Source organism: Monodelphis domestica, chromosome 2 (genome assembly GCF_027887165.1).
Source record: "Monodelphis domestica isolate mMonDom1 chromosome 2, mMonDom1.pri, whole genome shotgun sequence".
NCBI classification, from domain to species: domain Eukaryota; kingdom Metazoa; phylum Chordata; class Mammalia; order Didelphimorphia; family Didelphidae; genus Monodelphis; species Monodelphis domestica.
In genome coordinates, this window is record NC_077228.1 from 285,182,604 (window position 1) to 285,201,398 (window position 18,795).

At 37.3% G+C, this 18,795-nt stretch overlaps 1 protein-coding gene across 2 annotated transcripts; it reads right to left on the minus strand.

Moving 5' to 3' along the window:
• Positions 1 to 389: 389 nt before the first annotated feature.
• Positions 390 to 17,634, minus strand: MRPS10 (mitochondrial ribosomal protein S10). Of its 2 annotated transcripts, XM_007483919.3 has the most exons (7): positions 17,499 to 17,634; positions 12,571 to 12,635; positions 12,403 to 12,475; positions 9,081 to 9,220; positions 8,276 to 8,384; positions 2,165 to 2,254; positions 390 to 1,722 (listed from the first exon to the last, which is right to left on the minus strand). In XM_007483919.3, exons 1-7 carry the CDS (start codon positions 17,547 to 17,549, stop codon positions 1,639 to 1,641), a joined length of 612 nt encoding a protein of 203 aa, XP_007483981.1. In that variant the 5' UTR covers positions 17,550 to 17,634; the 3' UTR covers positions 390 to 1,638. The 2 variants fall into 2 exon arrangements, with proteins under 2 accessions (XP_007483981.1, XP_056674218.1); XM_056818240.1 differs by lacking the exons at positions 12,403 to 12,475; positions 12,571 to 12,635; positions 17,499 to 17,634 and adding an exon at positions 9,774 to 10,085.
• Between the last annotated feature and the right edge of the window lie 1,161 nt (positions 17,635 to 18,795).

Sequence of the window (18,795 nt, forward strand, 5' to 3'; positions counted from 1 at the left end):
TTCCCTTAGGTACGCTATCTGCCTGTCCATTGTCCTTGCTTTCAAACTTATCTAGCCTTTTTTCCTTGATCAATTCCTCAAACAAGCTCTTAATCATGCTTTCCAGTTTGTTATCAATAACCAGTATCTTTTCTGCCTTTAGGGGAATCACAAATCTATATATCTTTCTCAAATAGGTTAGAGTCTGTAAGACAGCCATAAAGATCACATAAACTTGAGCCAGAATTTGCCAGAGTATTAATTCGGTTTGAAAAGGTAACTGCAATACAGACATGGTTGTGTTGCCTATGTAATCAAGAGAGTCAAATATCATGTGGGTCATTTTGCTGTAAAGTATGTTTGTAGACCCAGAAACAAGCAATCTGCCACAATCACAGCTCCACAAATAATCTGCTTAAACATGTCTTTATTTGCTGTTTCTAAGGATTGTGGGGTTCAGTCTGTTATAGAGGTGCCAATTGTAATAGATAGATACTTCCTGAGGGTGTCTATTGATATCCTATATGGCTAATGGATCAAGGTTTTTCTACCCTCTTCCCTCAATGCCTCCCATTTCCTCCCTCTTCAAATCTCCCTTCCTCCCCTATTCTGAAGCCTTTAGCTTCCCCTCCCCCTTTTCTCTTCAGTTTCACTCAGTATGAACTATGAGATTTAGAGAAGATACTCTTTTCTCTCTTCTCAAGTAAGGGATTTATTTGGGGAAGACAGGACAAGGATGGAGGATAAGGTAAGAGGGAATAGGTTTCCCTATTCTCTAAAATGAGAGTTAGGAGGACATTGGGGAAGTGGCAGTCTGTCACAACTGTGACACAGAGTTAGTTAGGGAGGTATGAGGACAACTATATGTCTTCTTTTCTTCTAACCAGGTAGGTAACCTCAGTCAGTCAGCAAAAGCTTCAGGGTCTTCACCATCAGCCACAAGCAGCCAAATCTTAGTTCACAAGCCTCTCTCCCCAGCTCCACAAGTCAAAAGGGGTTCAGTTCAGAAGCTTCTCCCCAGTTCAGCCTGGCTTGGCTCCAACTGTCTTTCCCGGGAATGGGAACTTCCCAAATGGAATGTTCCTTTTGATTGACAGCTCTTCTGTCCTCAGCTTTCTATCTTGCATGCATGCCTCTTTGACACTATGTAACAAGCCTTAACATAACTTCTGTCATGCAATAGTTTTAAAACTTTGTTTATATGTCCTAAAAGCAGAACCTGAAATAACTTTTAAAGATGCCCTTTACACTGTAATTCATGTCACCAAAATTAAATTTCTAATGCCAAGAGACAAATAAGTAAATGAGATTTTTAATTAATTTATTTGTTTGTTTTTAAACCCTTACCTTCTGCCTTGGAACCAATATTACATATTGGTTCCAAGGCAGAAGAGTAGTAAGGGCTAGGCAATGAGGGTTAAGTGATTTGCCCAGGGCCACACAGCTAGTAAGTACCTGAGATCAAATTTGAACCTAGGATACCCCCCCATCTCTGGGTCTGGCTCTCAATCCACTGAGCCACCCAGCTGCTGCCACCCCCACTCCCACCCCACCCCCAATAAATGAGAATTTAAATAAACTCTGCTATGTGTAAATGCTCTTGACATGTATAGATGAGTAGATGTTTCCATTTCAAAACCAGATGTGAGAAGATTATCTTTATGCCTTGCTTGCTTTTTCTTCCTCTCCCAACATTTCCCAAAGTGGCTCTTTGATATGTTCTGGTAATTGTTCTAATCTTGTCTGCAAAGAAATGAAAGGTCATATTCATCAAGCAAATAGACCACATGATATATGACTGCTAACTGAGCTGTCAGCTATAAATGTGGCTTCTTTTTTCGCTCTGTAAATTACTCCTTCTTTTTTAACTCCTCTGATTTTCCATAGTACTTTAGAAGGTGTAGAACTAAACTATGGAAAATTGTTTCCTCCTTCATTCAAATTCCTCCTGTCAATTAAGTACTTTTTTAAGGAAGGGAGAGTCAAAAGGTTTGGGGTGTCAATGGCAGGATTATGCTCTGTTGCTTCAATCAACTGGGCAGGGGCTCAGATGAAGGATTTAGTCTCTATGGCATTTTCCACCCCACCATTCCTATTGACTTGGTAAACCATAAATAAGACTCCAACATGTTGATACTCCAATTTACAATTTTCTCTGAGACAAGGGAAGAAATCACAATCATACCTTTGTTACTTCCATGGCAACACCTTCAGGTAGGTTTCGTTGGATATATTCCAAATAGACATCTGCTGTACTTCCAGTTAAATGTTCTAACTAAGAGAAAAACAAAATCAGTCCATAATCTAGTAGAGCATTTTGCCACAAAATTAATTTACATCACTGCTGGAAGGAACTTAAATTCAACTTTCTAATTTCACCAAAAAAAAAAAAGAGGAAACTGAGGTCTAGAGAAGGGAAATGACTTGCTTTAGGTCACACAACTAGTTAACAGCAGAGCCTGGACTAAGATTCAGATCTCATACTACACAAATCTAATGGGGGGAAAACAAAAACTCAGAAATGGGATTATTTCTAAATGTTGGGTATTTTCCTCACTAGATTTATAAGTTTGTAAAAGAACAAGGATTTATTTTGCATATCACACAATGCCTAGCACACAGTAAGTGTGCTACTAAATATGAAAGAAACAAAACTCAAGATTTGAGTAAAAATCTCAAGCTTGATGAATAGTTATAGAATTAAGTGGAATTTTTGAAAGTGCCAAAATATCAGATTAAATTATCTATGTTCTCTGACCCATTGCTCCGACTACCTAGTCTTGCATCCCCACATGCTAAAGTGAGTCTAAGAGATAGCAAGATTCTTTTGTTGGAATTATATAAGCATGGTGTGGAAGAGAGAAACTGGGAAAGCCTGCAACAAGACAGGAATAGCTGGGACTGATGGCCTGTCATTCAAATGAGAGCATTCTGGTTTGGAATTTGACCAGAAGCAGTTATAAAGGGAGCAGACCAACTGAAGTCTAGACCTTTTGGCTTGGAAGACAGAAGAGATCTGAGGTCTTTGGCTTTTGGAAACTGAAGACTGAAGGTTGTCTTTTGGCTTGGAAGACAGAAGAAAGAAGGACAAAGTCCAGCTCTCTGATTTGCTCTATTGTGATAGTGACTGAACTTCCAGACCTATCAGCCATTTTCCCAAATTGAACTATATTCCATCTTTCAACCTAGGACTCATTCTAGTTTTAGGGAAATCCCATACCCTCTCTCCTTCCATTTTGATCTTTCCTTTCTTCCCCAATAAAACCCTTAATTTAGAGAAGAGAAAGAATATTTATTTGAGACATCATAAAACTCATTCTGTGTTGATTTAAAAGACCAACAGAAGAAGGAGGGTGAATAGAGGGAAGAAGGGAGAAGGGAGAAAGGGAGGAAGAAGATAACAGCCTGATTTTAGTTATCATTTACCATTCAAAATAGTCCCTTATTACAGTGGGCATAAAATCTCCAAGGCAAAATTACAATGGGTTTTTGCCTCTAATGCAATATCTTGGTTTTGTGTTATCAGAGGGTTCCAGAAGTATCACACAGAAAAGAATAGCAGATATCCAGAAACTGAGTACTCCTAAGACCAAAAAGCAACTCAGAGCTGTTCTTGGAACAACTGGTTTCTGTAGACAATGGATACCTGGATATAGTGAATTAACAAAATGTCTGACAGATTTAACCAGGAATACAGAACCAGAATCTCTGAAACTAAAGCCTGAACATCTTCAAGCCTTAAATACGCTTAAAGAAGCCATTTTATCTGCTCCAGCATTGGGTATCCCAGACTATACAAAACCATTCCAACTATTTCTCAATGAAACTAAAGGTATTGCTTCTGGTGTACTGACATAGATTTTAGGACAAAGTTATCATCCAATTGGATATTATAGTTGTCAACTTGATCCAACTTGGTACAGTTCCTTGTCTAAGGGGTGTAGCAGCTGCTGCAGTATTAGTACAGAAATCATCAGATTTAATTTTGGAATGTCAATTGACTGTGTATTATTCACATCAAATAGAAGCACTAATGAGGAAATTTCATACTCAAGCTTATTCACATTAAAAGAATTCCTATGCATGAAATTATTCTCCTGGGTAATGAGAACATCCAGTTAAGGAGGTGTAGTATATTAAATCCAGCCATACTTCTTCCTGATTTTCCAAAGAATGGTGAACCATTACATGAGTGTGTGGAAGTAGTAGATCTAGTGGATATGTCTAGGATGGATTTGAAAGACACTCTTATTGAAAATTCAGACTTGGTATTATTCATGGATGGTTCTTCATATTTATGTAATGGAATTCAATGTACTGGTGCTGCAGTGGTCACAGAATTTGAGATACTGTGGTATGGCTCATTACCTAGAAACTTTAGTGCTCAAGGTGCAGAGTTAGTAGCATGGAAGCATAGTCTTCTAGTTGATGGTAAAAGTACAAATATTTTTAGATTGATGTTATGCATTTTCTGTATGCCATGCAACAGAGAAGATCTGGAAACAATGAGGTTTTATTACTGCATCAGGAAAAACAATGCACATGCAAAAATAATAACTGAGTTTTTGGATACTATCCAAAAATCTAAACAGCCATCAGTGATCCATTGTAGAAGTCATACTTGTAGCAGAGATTCAGTCTCTAAAGGAAATCATAGAGCTGATATAACTGCTAAATTTGCAGTCCGGAATGCTTCCAGTGTATGTAATGAATTTGTCAACTATTGAGTCTAATGATTTAGAAAGGGCTTATGTAGATTCAGAAATTCAGAAGTGGAAGGATAAATTTGGATCAAGGAAAAAACATGGAATATGGGTTGCAGACACTGGAAAACCACTGTTACCAAAAGATCTGTATACCTATTTGTGTCAAGCCATTCATCCAAAAGATCATTTTGGTACTCAAGCTGTAGTAGACTCTGTAAAAAGGCAATGGGTAGCACCAGGAATAAGTCCTGTTGCAAATAAGATCTGTACAAGTTGTTCTGTTTGCCAAAATTCAATCAAGGTGCATTCAGAAACAAAGGTTTAGGTGGTAGACCTTTGGCATACTGTCCATTCAAGAGTTTGCAAATTGATTGCATCACCATGCCAAAAGCTGAAAGATGCAAGTTTTGTCTGGTAATTGTGGACAGGTTAACAAAATGGCCTGAAGCTTTTCCATCTAATACAAATACGGCTAACTTGGTGGTCAAAGTGTTGATTAAGGAAATTATTCCTAGATTTGGTGTACCACCATAGAATCTGATAAAGGATCCCATTTTATAAGATATCCTGAAAAGAGTCTATGAGAATCTAGGAATAACACCTAATCATGTTCCTTATCATCCACAAAGTTCAGGTCAAGTGGAGTGTGTATATAGGGAACTCAAGATATGATGGGGAAAATTTGTGCTGAAACTCATCTAAAATGGCCAGATATTCTTCCTTTGTTTTACCTACATACAAGACCAAGAACAGATTTACATATATCATCTTATGAAATGCTCTTTGGACATGCTCCACTGCAGGCAAAAACTTGTAAGACAGTTTATATACATCTCTCTTAGGAGGAGATTGTCAACTTGCTTCATATTTAAGTGCATTACAATAACGGCTTAGAGAACTGCATGATATGGGAGTATTGATCCAATCTAATCCATTGGATTATTCTCTTCATAATTTTCAACCAGATGATATGGTATATGTGAAAAATTTTGCAAAAACATCAGCAACTCAAGAGAGTTGAGTAGGTTCTTATACAATTGTGTTAGTTTCACCATCTTCAGTGAAAGTATTAGGTAGAGATTCATGCTATCATTGCTCATGGAATTGTTAATGAAAATGTACAAATTATTGAAGAAGAAAATGAAGATGAATAAATCGTGGAAAGCTGAAACTCATCAGTCAAACAGAGTCTGTAGTCAAAAAGATCAATAGAGGACCAGTCCAGTGGAAGCGGACATTTGGATGAAAGAGGACATTGCAGATGAAGAGGAGGATTCAAATAACTGATGGACATTGTTAAAGACTGAAAGACTTATAAATATTAAGATAAAGACTTTGAAGGAAGTGTTCAATGAAGAGGATCAAGTGATTAATGAACTAATGGTTTTAAGGAGTTAGGGTAATGTAATATAAAACAATGACATAACATATATTCATATAAGCAATCATAAATACATTTTACTACCATGGATTTTGGAGAGGAAGAATTCTTCAAACAAGTTGAGAAGAAATAATTTGAAGTTCTGGTAAATATATTGCATGCAATAGTAACACTACACTAACACAACAGTAACATTGATATAACACTAACAGAACAACATGACAACACTAACAGACACAGCATGAATAACAACATAACAAAAACATACACAAAAACATAAACATGGTGAGGCTATGTTGAATCACTAGTAAAATGAGTGAAACAATATATATTTAGATACTAACAATGTTATAATTATTTATAAAGTAGTTACTAACAAAAATAGCTCTTAGTTTAGTATAGAAATACAGGTAGATAGGAGATTTTATTAAGAAAGGGCTTTAGATAGATAGTTTAAGATTGATAAAATAGGGGGCAGCTGGGTTTGAGATTGTGGATTGAGAGCCAGGCCTAGAGATGGGAGGTCCTAGGTTCAAATCTGGCCTCAGACACTTCCCAGCTGTGTGACCCTGGGCAAGTCATTTGACCCCCATTGCCTAGCCCTTACTACTCTTCTGCCTTAGAGCCAATACACAGTATTGACTCTAAGACGGAAGGTAAGGGTTTAAAAAAAAAAAGATTGATAAAATAAGGTAAGATACAGTACAAAATATACTGCAACATACACACCAACAAAAATTACATAGCACCTATGACATATAACATCACACATCACACAAATGTAATACACATGTAAATATATATAAATTGTACACATTATAGTTAAGAGCATAAAATTAATTTCATTCTAGTGCATGCACATACAACATGCACATAACATGTGTGTAAATACAAAGTGCACGTACACCGTACATGTATGTATCATATGTTTGCATGTAAATTTCATGTAAACAGATCACTCATGTTTGATTTTATCTATTGATACATGTATTTTGCATAAGTAAATTTGATGGTTTAGCTTAATTTTTTTGTAAAACTTATGCAATGTTGTGTTTATTGTAATTTTCAAAATTTTTGTCTAAGTTTTTAAGCATTGCAATAGTAGTAGAATTTCTGTATTAGTTGATAAGAGTAGTATTTTATGATTTTAATATTTTGTGTGAAATTTGTGTTTATCTTTTGATTTTGATACTATTTGCTTGTTTTGCTTTTGTATGTTTGATCTGTATTTTGAACTTTGTACTTGTTCATTGTATACTTTCTTTTTTTTCCTTTCCTTGATTAAATCTCTAGAATAGGATAGTATTATGATAGGATAAGATACTTGAGTGTACGTTGTTTATTATTTTGGGTAGAAATTTTAGTTTAAGGAAATTTAAGTATGTTAGTGCAAAACTGCCAAAATAGTGTTTTCAACACAATTTCTGCTTTTTGCAAAGGGGGAACTGTAGTAAGGGGATTTTGCAAAGTTGGATGCAAGAAATGTTGCAGGGCCAACATTCCACTCAGAACTCTCCCAGGAACTGGGACTGAACACTGAGGCAGTTACTGGAAGACAGTTGGGGTCAGTTGCTGAACTCCATAGGAAGGAGAAGCTGCATCTCTCTGGCTCTTAGGAAGATAGCTGTCTGGGTTTCTGAGGTGGACCCAGAAAAACAGGGCTTACTTTCCTTGGCTGTCTGGATATTTCTGCCTGCTTCCTACTGCTGAATACTACAGAGAAAATGGATTTCTACTGGAGTTGCTGACATCTCTCCTGGGGACTGCTGACTGGAACAAAGGAGGATTCTTGGTTGTGAGATTCCTAAGGGCCCCTGCTGTCTTTGCCCTAACCTTAATTACTCATTTAATTAGATAGTTTAGGATAATTTAGAAAGCTTAGGGTTTAATAATTGGGTGGGGGTTAGAAGTAAGTCATTCCCTGATTCCCTTCCCACCCTTCTCTCTTTAGTTTAATAAACCTTTTATTATATATTTATATATTATATATATATAATAATATATAAGTTTGAACTCTTCCTTTTACCCTCCCTATTATAGGACACATGACATTTTAGGATGAGCTTTCCTACCTTCAAGTCAAAGAGCTGAAGCTGGCCAAAAATAAAATGTGCTTATTCAATATTAATAATGACATAATATACATCACACAAAATGTTGGACCCTTCAAATACATGTTATCTGGATTTCATGTCTAAAATCAACTGACCTCTAAACATCTGTAATATGTCCTCATTTCATACTGAACTCTGTGCTTCTTAAAAATATGTACTGATTTGAGAAGAGTAAGACGTTCTATTTTCCTTGGAGGTTCATGGCTAAAAAAGGCAAGTCAAATAAAGCATTTAAGACAAGTGACATTAAATTTTAAGTTAACTTCAATACTTGGTGCATATCTTTGTTTAGTCTAGCTGATACTCAATTATTGGGATTGGCTATACTTTACAGTCTTCTGTTTGTTGGTTGCTATCTGTAACTATAATCACCATGCTCATGTGTATGCCCAAATCATGCAATGTGCAATAATGGGAATATTTTCCCATAAAATCATACATATATTGCATGCAAAAATTCACATTTATAAATGCTAGTATTTAATATTTTTTAAAATGTTAATAATAATTATTAGCCTTATTACTAGACCCAAGAAATGTGCAGGTTCAAATTAGTATGTTAGGTACCAGCATTTGGCTCTGAATAGTTTTACAAATTTTAGGCAAGATAGCAGTTACTGTAAGATTGTAAACATTGTTCACATTTAAATTTTGTCAAAATGAATAAAGCCCACAGAAAGTCACCTGTTAGAGAAACTTAGTCTACAGTTGGTGCTTAGTAGGCAATAGAGTTTACCATGCCAATGCCAACAAATAATCCTAAACCTGATGTTCTAAGTTATTTAGAACTTCTGTCCTAATTAAAGTATACAGATCTATAATGTCCTTCTCCTGTTCTAGTAAGCCCTTGTGATATTACAATAGGGAATAAGGCAGCATCAGTAGTGAAAACATACTTACACCTTTTTAATGGAGATACCAAGTTCTTTAGCAGCAAGCACAGCAAAATATTCATAACTATCCAATACAGCCTTGTCATGGCCCTTTACTAAAACTGAGAGGTGCTTATATAATGTGTCTGGTTCATCAGAAATGGAAATCTAAAGTTAAATAACAAAGAAGGAAATAAGAATGATTATGTCATAATTTCTTAATACTTTTATTTTATTGATGAAAGTAGCATATCATTCTTTGTATAGCCCCAGATTTTATTAGCCAAAGGGAGAAAAGTGACAGTGAACGTTATTATATACTATCTTAACCATCCTAATTTCAGACCATTCTTTTTTTTAAATGTGTTTTTTTTATATTTTTCCATGTTTACATGGTTCATTTTCTTTCCCTCTCCTCTTCCCTCTCCCCTCCCAGAGCCGACAAGCAATTCCACTGGTTGTACAAATGTTATCACTTCATACCTATTTCCATACTATTCATTTTTGCTATAGAGCAATTTTTAAAAGTCAATCACATACCCATATATACATGAGATAAGTGATGTCATGTGTTTTGCTTTTGAATTTCTATTCCCATAGTCCTTTCTCTCAAAGTAGATAGCATTCTTTCCCATCAGTCCTTTAGTAGTATCCTGGCTTGTCGCCCTGCTACTAGTAGCAAAGTCCATTACACTGGATTGTTCCACAATGTTTTACTTACTGTGTACAATGTTTTCCTGGTTCTGCTCATTTCACTCTGCATCAGTTCATTGAGTTTCTCCCAGTTCACATAGAAATCATCCTGCTCATCATTCCTTATAGCACAATAGTATTCCATCACCATCATATACCACAATTTGTTCAGCCATTCCCTAATCGAAAGGCATCTCCTCATTTTCCAATTTTTTTGCCACCACAAAGAGTGCAGCTATGAGTATTTTTGTACAAGTATTTTTCCTTATTATCTCTTTGGGATACAAATCTAGTAGTGGTATTGCTGGATCAAAGGGTATGTATTTTTACTTTTAAACCCTTACCTTCTCTCTTGGAGTCAATACTGTGTATTGGCTCCAAGGCAGAAAAGTGGTAAGGGATAGGCAATAGGGATTAAATGACTTGCCCAGGTCACACAGCTAGGAAGTGTCTAAGGTCAAATTTGAACCCAAGATCTTCTGTCTCTAGGCCTGGCTCTCAATACACTGAGCAACCCAGCTGCTCCTGTATGCATTCTTTTAAAGTCCTTTGTGCATAATTCCAGATTGCCTTCGAGAATGGCTGATTAATAAACAACTCCACCAGTAATGCATTAAGTTCACAGACCATTCTTCTTTGTCTTATTTAGAACAGTAAGGATCAAAGAATTTCATCACTACTCCATCCAAACAAGATCTATACAAAGATTCATTCTAAAGTGTTTTTTAATACAGTATGATGCACCATCTCATCAGAATGTTTAAAAGCAGTTGGAAAGGAAAGAACTTACAAGGTAATCTATGAAATTTCTTTTCAGAAAAGTTGAAGATGCAATATCAAAAGAATGAGGCATTCCTTAACTCTTTCTTACTTTTTTCCATATATATATATATATATATATATATATATATATATATATATATATATATATATATATATAATTTAACCTTTGAGTCCTAATCTGCAAGAGTTACTCATTTTTAAAGAGTTATGCCATTATGTCATATGCTCCCATTCTGCCACCTTAATGCTTCTGAGTCACCTTCCTGAGGAAATCCATTGTTTTTCCCCTAAATGTTTATCCAGTGATACCTCATGTTACTTCACTCCCAAAAGGTGATCTTTTTACTACCAAAGAGCAATTTACATAGAGTCAACTTCCAAAGATAAAAAATTAGGGTTTTGGAATTGTTGGTGTTGTCCAGATCAATTAATTTACTTCTTCCAAGGCACTTAAATGGCCCAGAATGATTGAATGAGTATACAGTATCTCAGTATAATTCAGAGAATATTTTATTCCTCATCACTGCAGGTTTACAATTACCCTAAAAATTCCTTTCCTAAATCCTCAAGTTTTTAAATGATAATGTGATTTTTAAAAAAATTCATAGGATGATAATAGGAAGAAACTTCCATGAATTTTAAACAAGCCCTGTTACAGGCCCAAGAGATTGAGACTCTTAAAGCATCAATAGAGAGGGGGGAGTGATATTAGCCCATGCATATTTGACAAGGAGACAGTATCAATATTGAAATACAAGTGTAAAGACTTTTTCCATAATGGCAGAAATGCAGGCTAAGGGTCACCATCTCCATTTCTCTATAGTTACTAAGGGTTCTCTTGAACCATATAAATATTGACAGTAATTTACATGGCCTGAGGGCTAGCTGCCAGGGGCATGGCAGGTATGGAAAGATTTTTATTTACCCTAATTCAAGTGAGAATGATAACAGAAGTACTTTATAGTGTCAGGGTGTGAGGAGTAGAATAGTAAGATGAAAAAGAAAAGAATAAGGCTGGGATTTATCTGAGTAACCCTTTTGTACCTCAATTAGGGAAGGTGAGGTCTTTCTAACAAATGATAAAAATATGGTGGCCAGTTTTTCATAAGAATAATGGCACTCTCCCTTCTTCCCCCAGTCCCAGAAGAAAAGGAAGAAGTAATTTGCTGCAGAAAGCAGTAAAGTTGCTTTGGAAGGGAATGCGGAGGTCCTTCGCTGAATCAGTTATGGAGGTGGCAAAACATGGCAGCACCAAAATGAGTTCCAGAACCACACCAAGAAGATTATAAGTAACAGAGCCAAGGAGCATTAGGTCAGAGAGGCTTGCCAGAAGATGGAGCTATACATAGCATTCCAGCCATGATGCAGTCACTTTGAAGTGTTCACTGCTCAGTGTTAATTGCCTCTTACTTTCTTTTTTCTTTAACTCACTCATCTACTTCCCCAACCTCTAAAAATATAAAGTCCTTTGGTCATAACTAGGTTAGGGTAAATATAAATACTTTTCTTTTTTTTTTTTTAAATATAAATTACCTTTCTATTCTGTCATGCCCCTATCAGCTAACACTCAGTCCTTGTGGGATGTATTCCTTTGCTCTGACCACTGTAGAAATCCATAGATTTCCCTCCTTTTGTGCATGGGGGAAATAATTGAGAGTGGTTGTAGTGCTTTATTTTCTTTGTTATTTATTTGGGCATTATTCTGATTCAATTAAATGTTTTTCTAGTTTAAAAATAAAATGAAATAAAAATTCTTTACCTCCAATGATTTGGCTACACAATTAGGCATATGATCCCACATGAGGTAAATATATTTTTCTGTTTTCTTTCTACAATTAACATTTAAATAAATAGTGCAAATGTGGAATGCATACCTTAGGTTTGTCCATATCACTCCTGACATCTACATGCAAGTTTGAAAACTGCACCCAATTCAGATGGGTGTTGCTAAATGTAAAAGACAGAAAAATCAAGAAGAATGAATAATACATCCAAGTGGCTGCTTTGTTGTTCAAATAAGAATTACTCATTGTTATACTCACTGAAGAAAACCATCTCTCTTTGCTGTAATGTTCTTAGGATGGCTTATAGGAAAGATCCCTGGACTCTAAAAAAGAAATTAAAGAGACGCTAATTTCAGATTTTAAAAATGTAAAAGTTTATTTTTTTAAATATCCCAATAAGACACTTTCTCACAGCTGCTTTAAAACAAAACATACATAATCACAAACATTCCTTCATGGTAGTCATTCTCTTAGCTACAAAAAGCAAGAAATAGCAATTCTTTAACCCCTAAAATCTTACTATTTACCCTCCTGCTTTTTATAAAAGGTCAAAATAAAAAACGTATGCCCAATAGCACATATGAATTTCAAGAATACAACTCATATTTTCAAGGAGTTGCTGGGACCACTAAAGGTTAAGTGACTTCCCAGGGTCGGTCACAAGGCCAATGTATGTCACAAAGAGGACTTGTAGCTAAAATGTATATGGTCCCCATCCTAGCTGTGTGACCTGAGCAAGCTGCTTAATCTTAATTCCAATTGCCTAGCCCTTACCACCATTCTGTCTTAGAATGCATAAGTATGGGGGCAGCTGGGTAGCTCAGTGGATCTTGCCAGGCCTAGAGACGGGAGGTCCTAGGTTCAAATCTGGCCTCAGCCACTTCCTAGCTGTGTGACCCTGGGCAAGTCACTTGACCCCCATTGCCTAGCCCTTACCACTCTTCTGCCTTGGAGCCAATACACAGTATTGACTCCAAGATGGAAGGTAAGGGTTTAAAAAAAAAAGAATGCATAAGTATGCATTCTAAGACAGAAGATAACAAAAAACAAAATAAAATTCAATCTATGTGGTCCCTAAAAAATAAAAGGTGCCTCTGGAAGAAAAATTCTGAATAAGATAGCAATTATCATATTCAAAAGATAAGCTGCAAGCCTGTTTACTTATGATCAAACATGGGCTTCTCTTTAGTTTTTCACAACCTGACCCCTATCTACCCTTCTAACTTTATTATTACATATTATTCTCCATCTCAGTCTATTCCAGTCAAATAGGCTTGTTCCAGGTGCACATTCAAGTCTTCATTTCCATGCCCCTGCATTGGCTAGCCCTAGTCCCCATTCCTAAAATGGACTCCTGTCTCATTTTCCCTTCTCTTTGAATTGCTTCATTTCCTCCAAATTTCTTCTCTAGTCACACCTTCCACATAAAGCTTTTCCTGATTCACCCAGACGCTAGAGCTCTCCCCAACCCCAAAAGATATTTGACTTGTATTTTATATATATAGATTCACATATACTTTATGTACATATTGTACCTGATCTTTGAGGACAGTGAGTATGCTCAGCCCTTAATATTTTTTATTAGCAATACTATATGACACTGACTAAACAATGTCATCTTCACTGTTTCTACAAGTTGAATTATATTTAAATAAAATACACTTGTTGGTTTGAACACTGTAGTAATTCAGCAATAGTAAAGTCATAAATTCTTGAATTTACAGATTTGAAATGAGAATGCTAAAGAATTCAATAAAGTAATAATACCATTCAGGAGAACTTTTATATATTTTTTAACTTTGTTTTGAATTTTAATAATCAACACACTATATAAAGAAAGTTTCTAAAAGAAATTGTGAACTGTTAAAGCACAGAAATTTCTTACTTTAATGAGTCAATCAATAATCATTTATTAAGTTTCTACTGTGAGAAAACTGCCAATTTATGTAACTGACAGTAGATGAGAGAAAGAAAATACCATTCAGCTGAGTTCAATTTGACGGTTTTGAATATACCTTTTCAGGTAGGGAGGGAGAAGAATAACTTAGGAGAGATTCAGGAAAACTTCATTTTCAGCAGTCATTGGAAGGGGCAGTTAGGTGATTCGGTGGATTGTGAATCAGGCCCAGAGATAGGAGGTCCTGGGTTCAAATCAGACTTCAGACACTTCCTAGCTGTGTGACCCTGGGCAAGTTACTTAATTCCCATTGCCTAGCCCTTACTGTTCTTCTACCTTAGAACAAATATAAGGATTGAAGAAAAACTAGGCTACCTTAGCATAAACACACACACACACACACACACACACACACACACACAAACCCTGAATAATGCTCAGGACCTGAAGATGATTTCATTGAATCACAGAACTGAAAAGGATCTCAGAGGCTACTACCTAATCTAACTTAGTTCCTAATTGATAAATGAATTTCCTTTATAACATCCCTCAACAAGTAGCCATCCAGCCTCCCTCTACTCATTATTTCCTCATTGCTGAATAACTGAAATGGAAGGGATTTCAGACATCATCTAGTCTAACTCTTTTCTAACACTCAACCTGCCTCTCCAGTATCTCTCAAAAAGCAACTATCCAGGCATCTCAACACCTCAAGTTCATCCTGCCTTAGTAAATAAACCTAAATATATCATAAAGCCTTGTTCTTCCTCTATTGCCTCAAGACATGCCTGTCCTTCATCCTCAGTCATCCTATACAGAACAAGTTGATTCTCTTCTTTTTTCCCCCTCTATGACCTTTATAAGCACTCTTTCACATGAGAATTCTTTAAATATGTGGTCAGCCACCATAATTACCTTGAGTCTCTTTTCTCATGTGGTGGTTGTGAGGATATCACTTTATGGACCATAAAGTATTATATAAAATTATGAGCAATAATTAATTATATTTATATATGCTCCACTGAGGTCTTTACTCTGAGATCCAACCAGGCTAAAAAGTCTTCAAACAAGGCTAGAGTGATGGATTGTAGTTTTGCCTTTAAGTGTGGGGAACCTCACTGCCAAAGAATAGGCCACTTGGAAATGAACTTTTTGGGTGACAACTTATAAAACAAAGTACTAAAAGTAGAGAGGTTACAATCTGAGTTGATGGAAGAATATCCACACTGATAAAATGGATCTTGTGAAGTACTAAAGTGTATGTGTCAATTACTCAAACAAACAAAAAAATTATTAGGATCTACTTTGTTCCAGGCACTGTGCTAAGCAACAGGGATACAAAATGGACAAAAAAAAAGAGTGCCTGCCCTTAAAGAGCATATATATATACAAAAAGCTGTATGCTGGAAATAAAAGCACTAGAATTAAGAGGGCCAGGGAGAGGCTTCTTAGAGTAAGATGAGATTTTAGCTGTGATTAGAAGAAAGTAGTAGGATGGAGAGCATTCCAGGCTTGCAATCCAATCACAGAGAATGCCCAGAGCTGAGATGGAAAACAACCAGGAGGCCAGGCTCACTGGATCAGGGAGTATGTAGCAGAAGAAAAGTGTAAGACTGGAAAAGTGTGTGGGTTTGGGCAGTGAAGGGGAGGGGGGGCTGTCAGATTATGAAGGGCTTTGAACACCAAACAGGAGATTTCATATTTGGCCCAAGAGACAACAGGGAGACACTGGAGTTTAATAGGCTGGGGGAGGTAGGGGTAGAATGGGGAATAACATAATTGGTTCTACATTTCGAGAAAATCACTTTTATGGCTAAATAGAGGTAGATTGGAGTGAGGAATGACTTGATGTTGGCAATAATCCAGGCATGAGGGTCTGTAGTAAAGTGGTGGCAGGGTTGAAAGAGAGAAGGGAATGTACTGTATTCCAAACATGTTTCAAAGGAGAAAATGAGAGGTCTTGACAACAGATTGGATATGGAGAGTGAGAGACTATAAAGAGTTTAGGATGATAATAGGTTGTGAGCCTGAGGGACTGGAAGGATAGCATTATAAGGAATTTAGATGGTAAGGAGGATTTAGGGGGAAAGATAATGAATTCAATCTTGGATGAGTTTACTTTAAGGAAGTCAGCACAGGACAAGATGGGTAGATATGAGAATCATCAGTATAACAGTGGTAATTAAATTCATAGAGATCATATCACTAAATCATATCAGATCATCAAGTGAAGTAGTATAAATGGAGAAGGCCTAGAAGAGAACCCAAGGTTAGTTAGTAGGTATGACCTAGATCAGAATCCTGCTAGGTCTGATAGGCAGGAGAATCAAGAGAAAATGGGGTCCTAAAAACCTAAATAATAAAGTGTCAAGGAGTAATCAAAAGTGTCAAAAGATTCACAAGGACAGATTTAGAGCTGGAAGGAAACCTGAAAGATTATCTGGTCCAAACTCTTCCATTTTACAAATGAGGAAACTAAGGCTCATTATCTTTCTTCTTAAATCTTCCTTACTTTTTTTGTATCCCCAGAGCTTAGCACAAGACCCGACACAAATTATGTTGTTTTAGTCCTGTCGACTACTTGGGCTAGAAGGGAAAACTGTAGTAAACAGGGTTAAATGACTTGCCCAGGGTCACACCACTAGTATCCGAGGCCATATTTGAACTCAGATCTTCCTGACTCTAGACCCAGGGCACGCTACCCACTGTGCCTAACACAAAGTAGAAGCTTAATAAAAGTTCAACAACTGATTGAACTAGGCTCTGAATCCCCTCCAGCTCTAACATTCTAGGTTCTAAAGCTAAATGTTCTTTAAGTTAAATGTCACAAAGACCTAGGTTGTCACATTCTAGGCTGGGAGCCCCTTCCAGGGCTAACATTCTATATTCTAAAACAAAGTTCTGAAGACCTTGCCCGCTGGCATTCGAGACTGAATCTCTTTCAAGGTCTCAAATGTTCTAACATTCTAGGTTCTAAATCACCTTCCAGCTCTGCCATTTAATGAGAGGGATCAATAAGAGTCCTCGGAAAACTGAGGGGCCGGGACGTTTATTAAGTCCACTTCACAGCCCACAAAGCCGAGCCCCAGGAGGCGCCGGGACCCTCCGCTGTGCCCCAGCGCATGTCCGAAGCGAGAGGAGCCTGAGACCAAAACAAGTCCGCGGCCGCCAATCCGCCCCGCGGACAGAAGGCGAGGGCACAGGCATTTACCACCCTGGGCCGCGATGGTCACCCCAGAAACCTGCCGACGCTACCCGGCCACCCCGTCCCTATTTCCTCCCAGGTCACCTGCCAGAGGCGCCGACACATAGCACCGAAAAGAGCTACCCGCGCAGCCATCTTGCCGCCTGACTCCTCCCCTAAACGTCATCTCCAGGGGCCGGCTCGTCTTTTCGAGGACCATAGAGTTGCCCTCTAGGGAAGTGAAGGTCCCGTTGAGATTCGAGCCGATCCCACTGAAAGAACCATAGAGTCAGGATTCCCTCCGTTTTCTGGAAAGAGGGGCGGGATGGGAAGTCCTCCCTCTGTTGTAACTAAGGAGGAAGAGGATCCAATTTTGAATCATTTCTGCTACTTACACTCTAAGTGACCTTAGTGGGGGGAAAAATAATTTTTTCTTTCTTTTTTCAAATCCTTACCTTACGACCTTAGAATCAATACTATGTATTAGTTACAAGGCAGAAGAGTGGTTAAGGGCTAAGAAATGGGCTGACATGGCTACATTTGTAAACTCAGGACTCTGGGTCTAGGATCTGGGCTCAAGAATTTTTTTCCTGCTCAGTACACATCTATTATATAAAACAAGGTATACCTGTATTGGTAACTTTGTATTGTTCATAAACTAATAGATGAAAAAGCATTTATTAAGCATGTACTAAGTATCAAGCCTTGCACTAAATCCTGGAGATAGACTTACAAGATGGAAGATCACCTAATTTCCACATAACTATTTTAGCAAAAACCTGAAATTCATACTAGACTGAATAATAAATAAGAACTCTACTGAGAAACTAGAGAAAGTGACTTCTCTCACACAGAAGTACACAAGAAGTCAACCAGAAGCATAGGGCAACAAGGAATGGGGGTAGGAGATAACCTAGTACCGGCACAAGCAAAGATGCTAGTAGCCTTCCAGACACAATCAGAGATGTACCAGAGACACCTGGAGACTTAATCCAGAGATAGCAAGAGAAGAGGCCTCCCCAGGAAAACCCCAAAGTGGTCAGAAAACCCAAGAATAGTCAGAAATTCACACTAGGGATTTTAGAGTCCATGGAGAGCAGCAGTGACCATAACACTGGAACCATAGCAACTCAGTCACCCAAGGGCTCAGAAGTTCCTAACACTTTTGTGACCTTAAAGATCTAGGGAACTGGATGCCAGTGTAGGAATCCAGGGGACTCTGGAAAAGACCAAACTAGAGCGAATCACCCCACGCAAAAGTACAACAGGAAGAGAAGCTTCTCTTTCCTACCCATTCATGGATCAGTGTCATGGTAAAAGAATAGCTCAAAGTCAGGAAACCTTGGCTCTAGTTTTGACTCTGTTGTTTCACCACATGAAGAAAGTACTTTGACTCCTTCCT

What these genes read in the sequence shown, in the direction of transcription:
- MRPS10 (XM_007483919.3), bottom strand. Translation starts at nt 17,549, where the DNA reads ATGGCTGCGCGGGTAGCTCTTTTCGGTGCTATGTGTCGGCGCCTCTGG. An exon ending in AAGAGAGATGGTTTTCTTCA is followed by an intron (nt 12,476 to 12,570) that starts GTGAGTATAACA and finishes TTTTACATTTAG; the next exon opens with CAACACCCATCTGAATTGGG. An exon ending in GGTATCTCCATTAAAAAGGT is followed by an intron (nt 8,385 to 9,080) that starts GTAAGTATGTTT and finishes TGCCTTTTTTAG; the next exon opens with CCATGAACCTCCAAGGAAAA.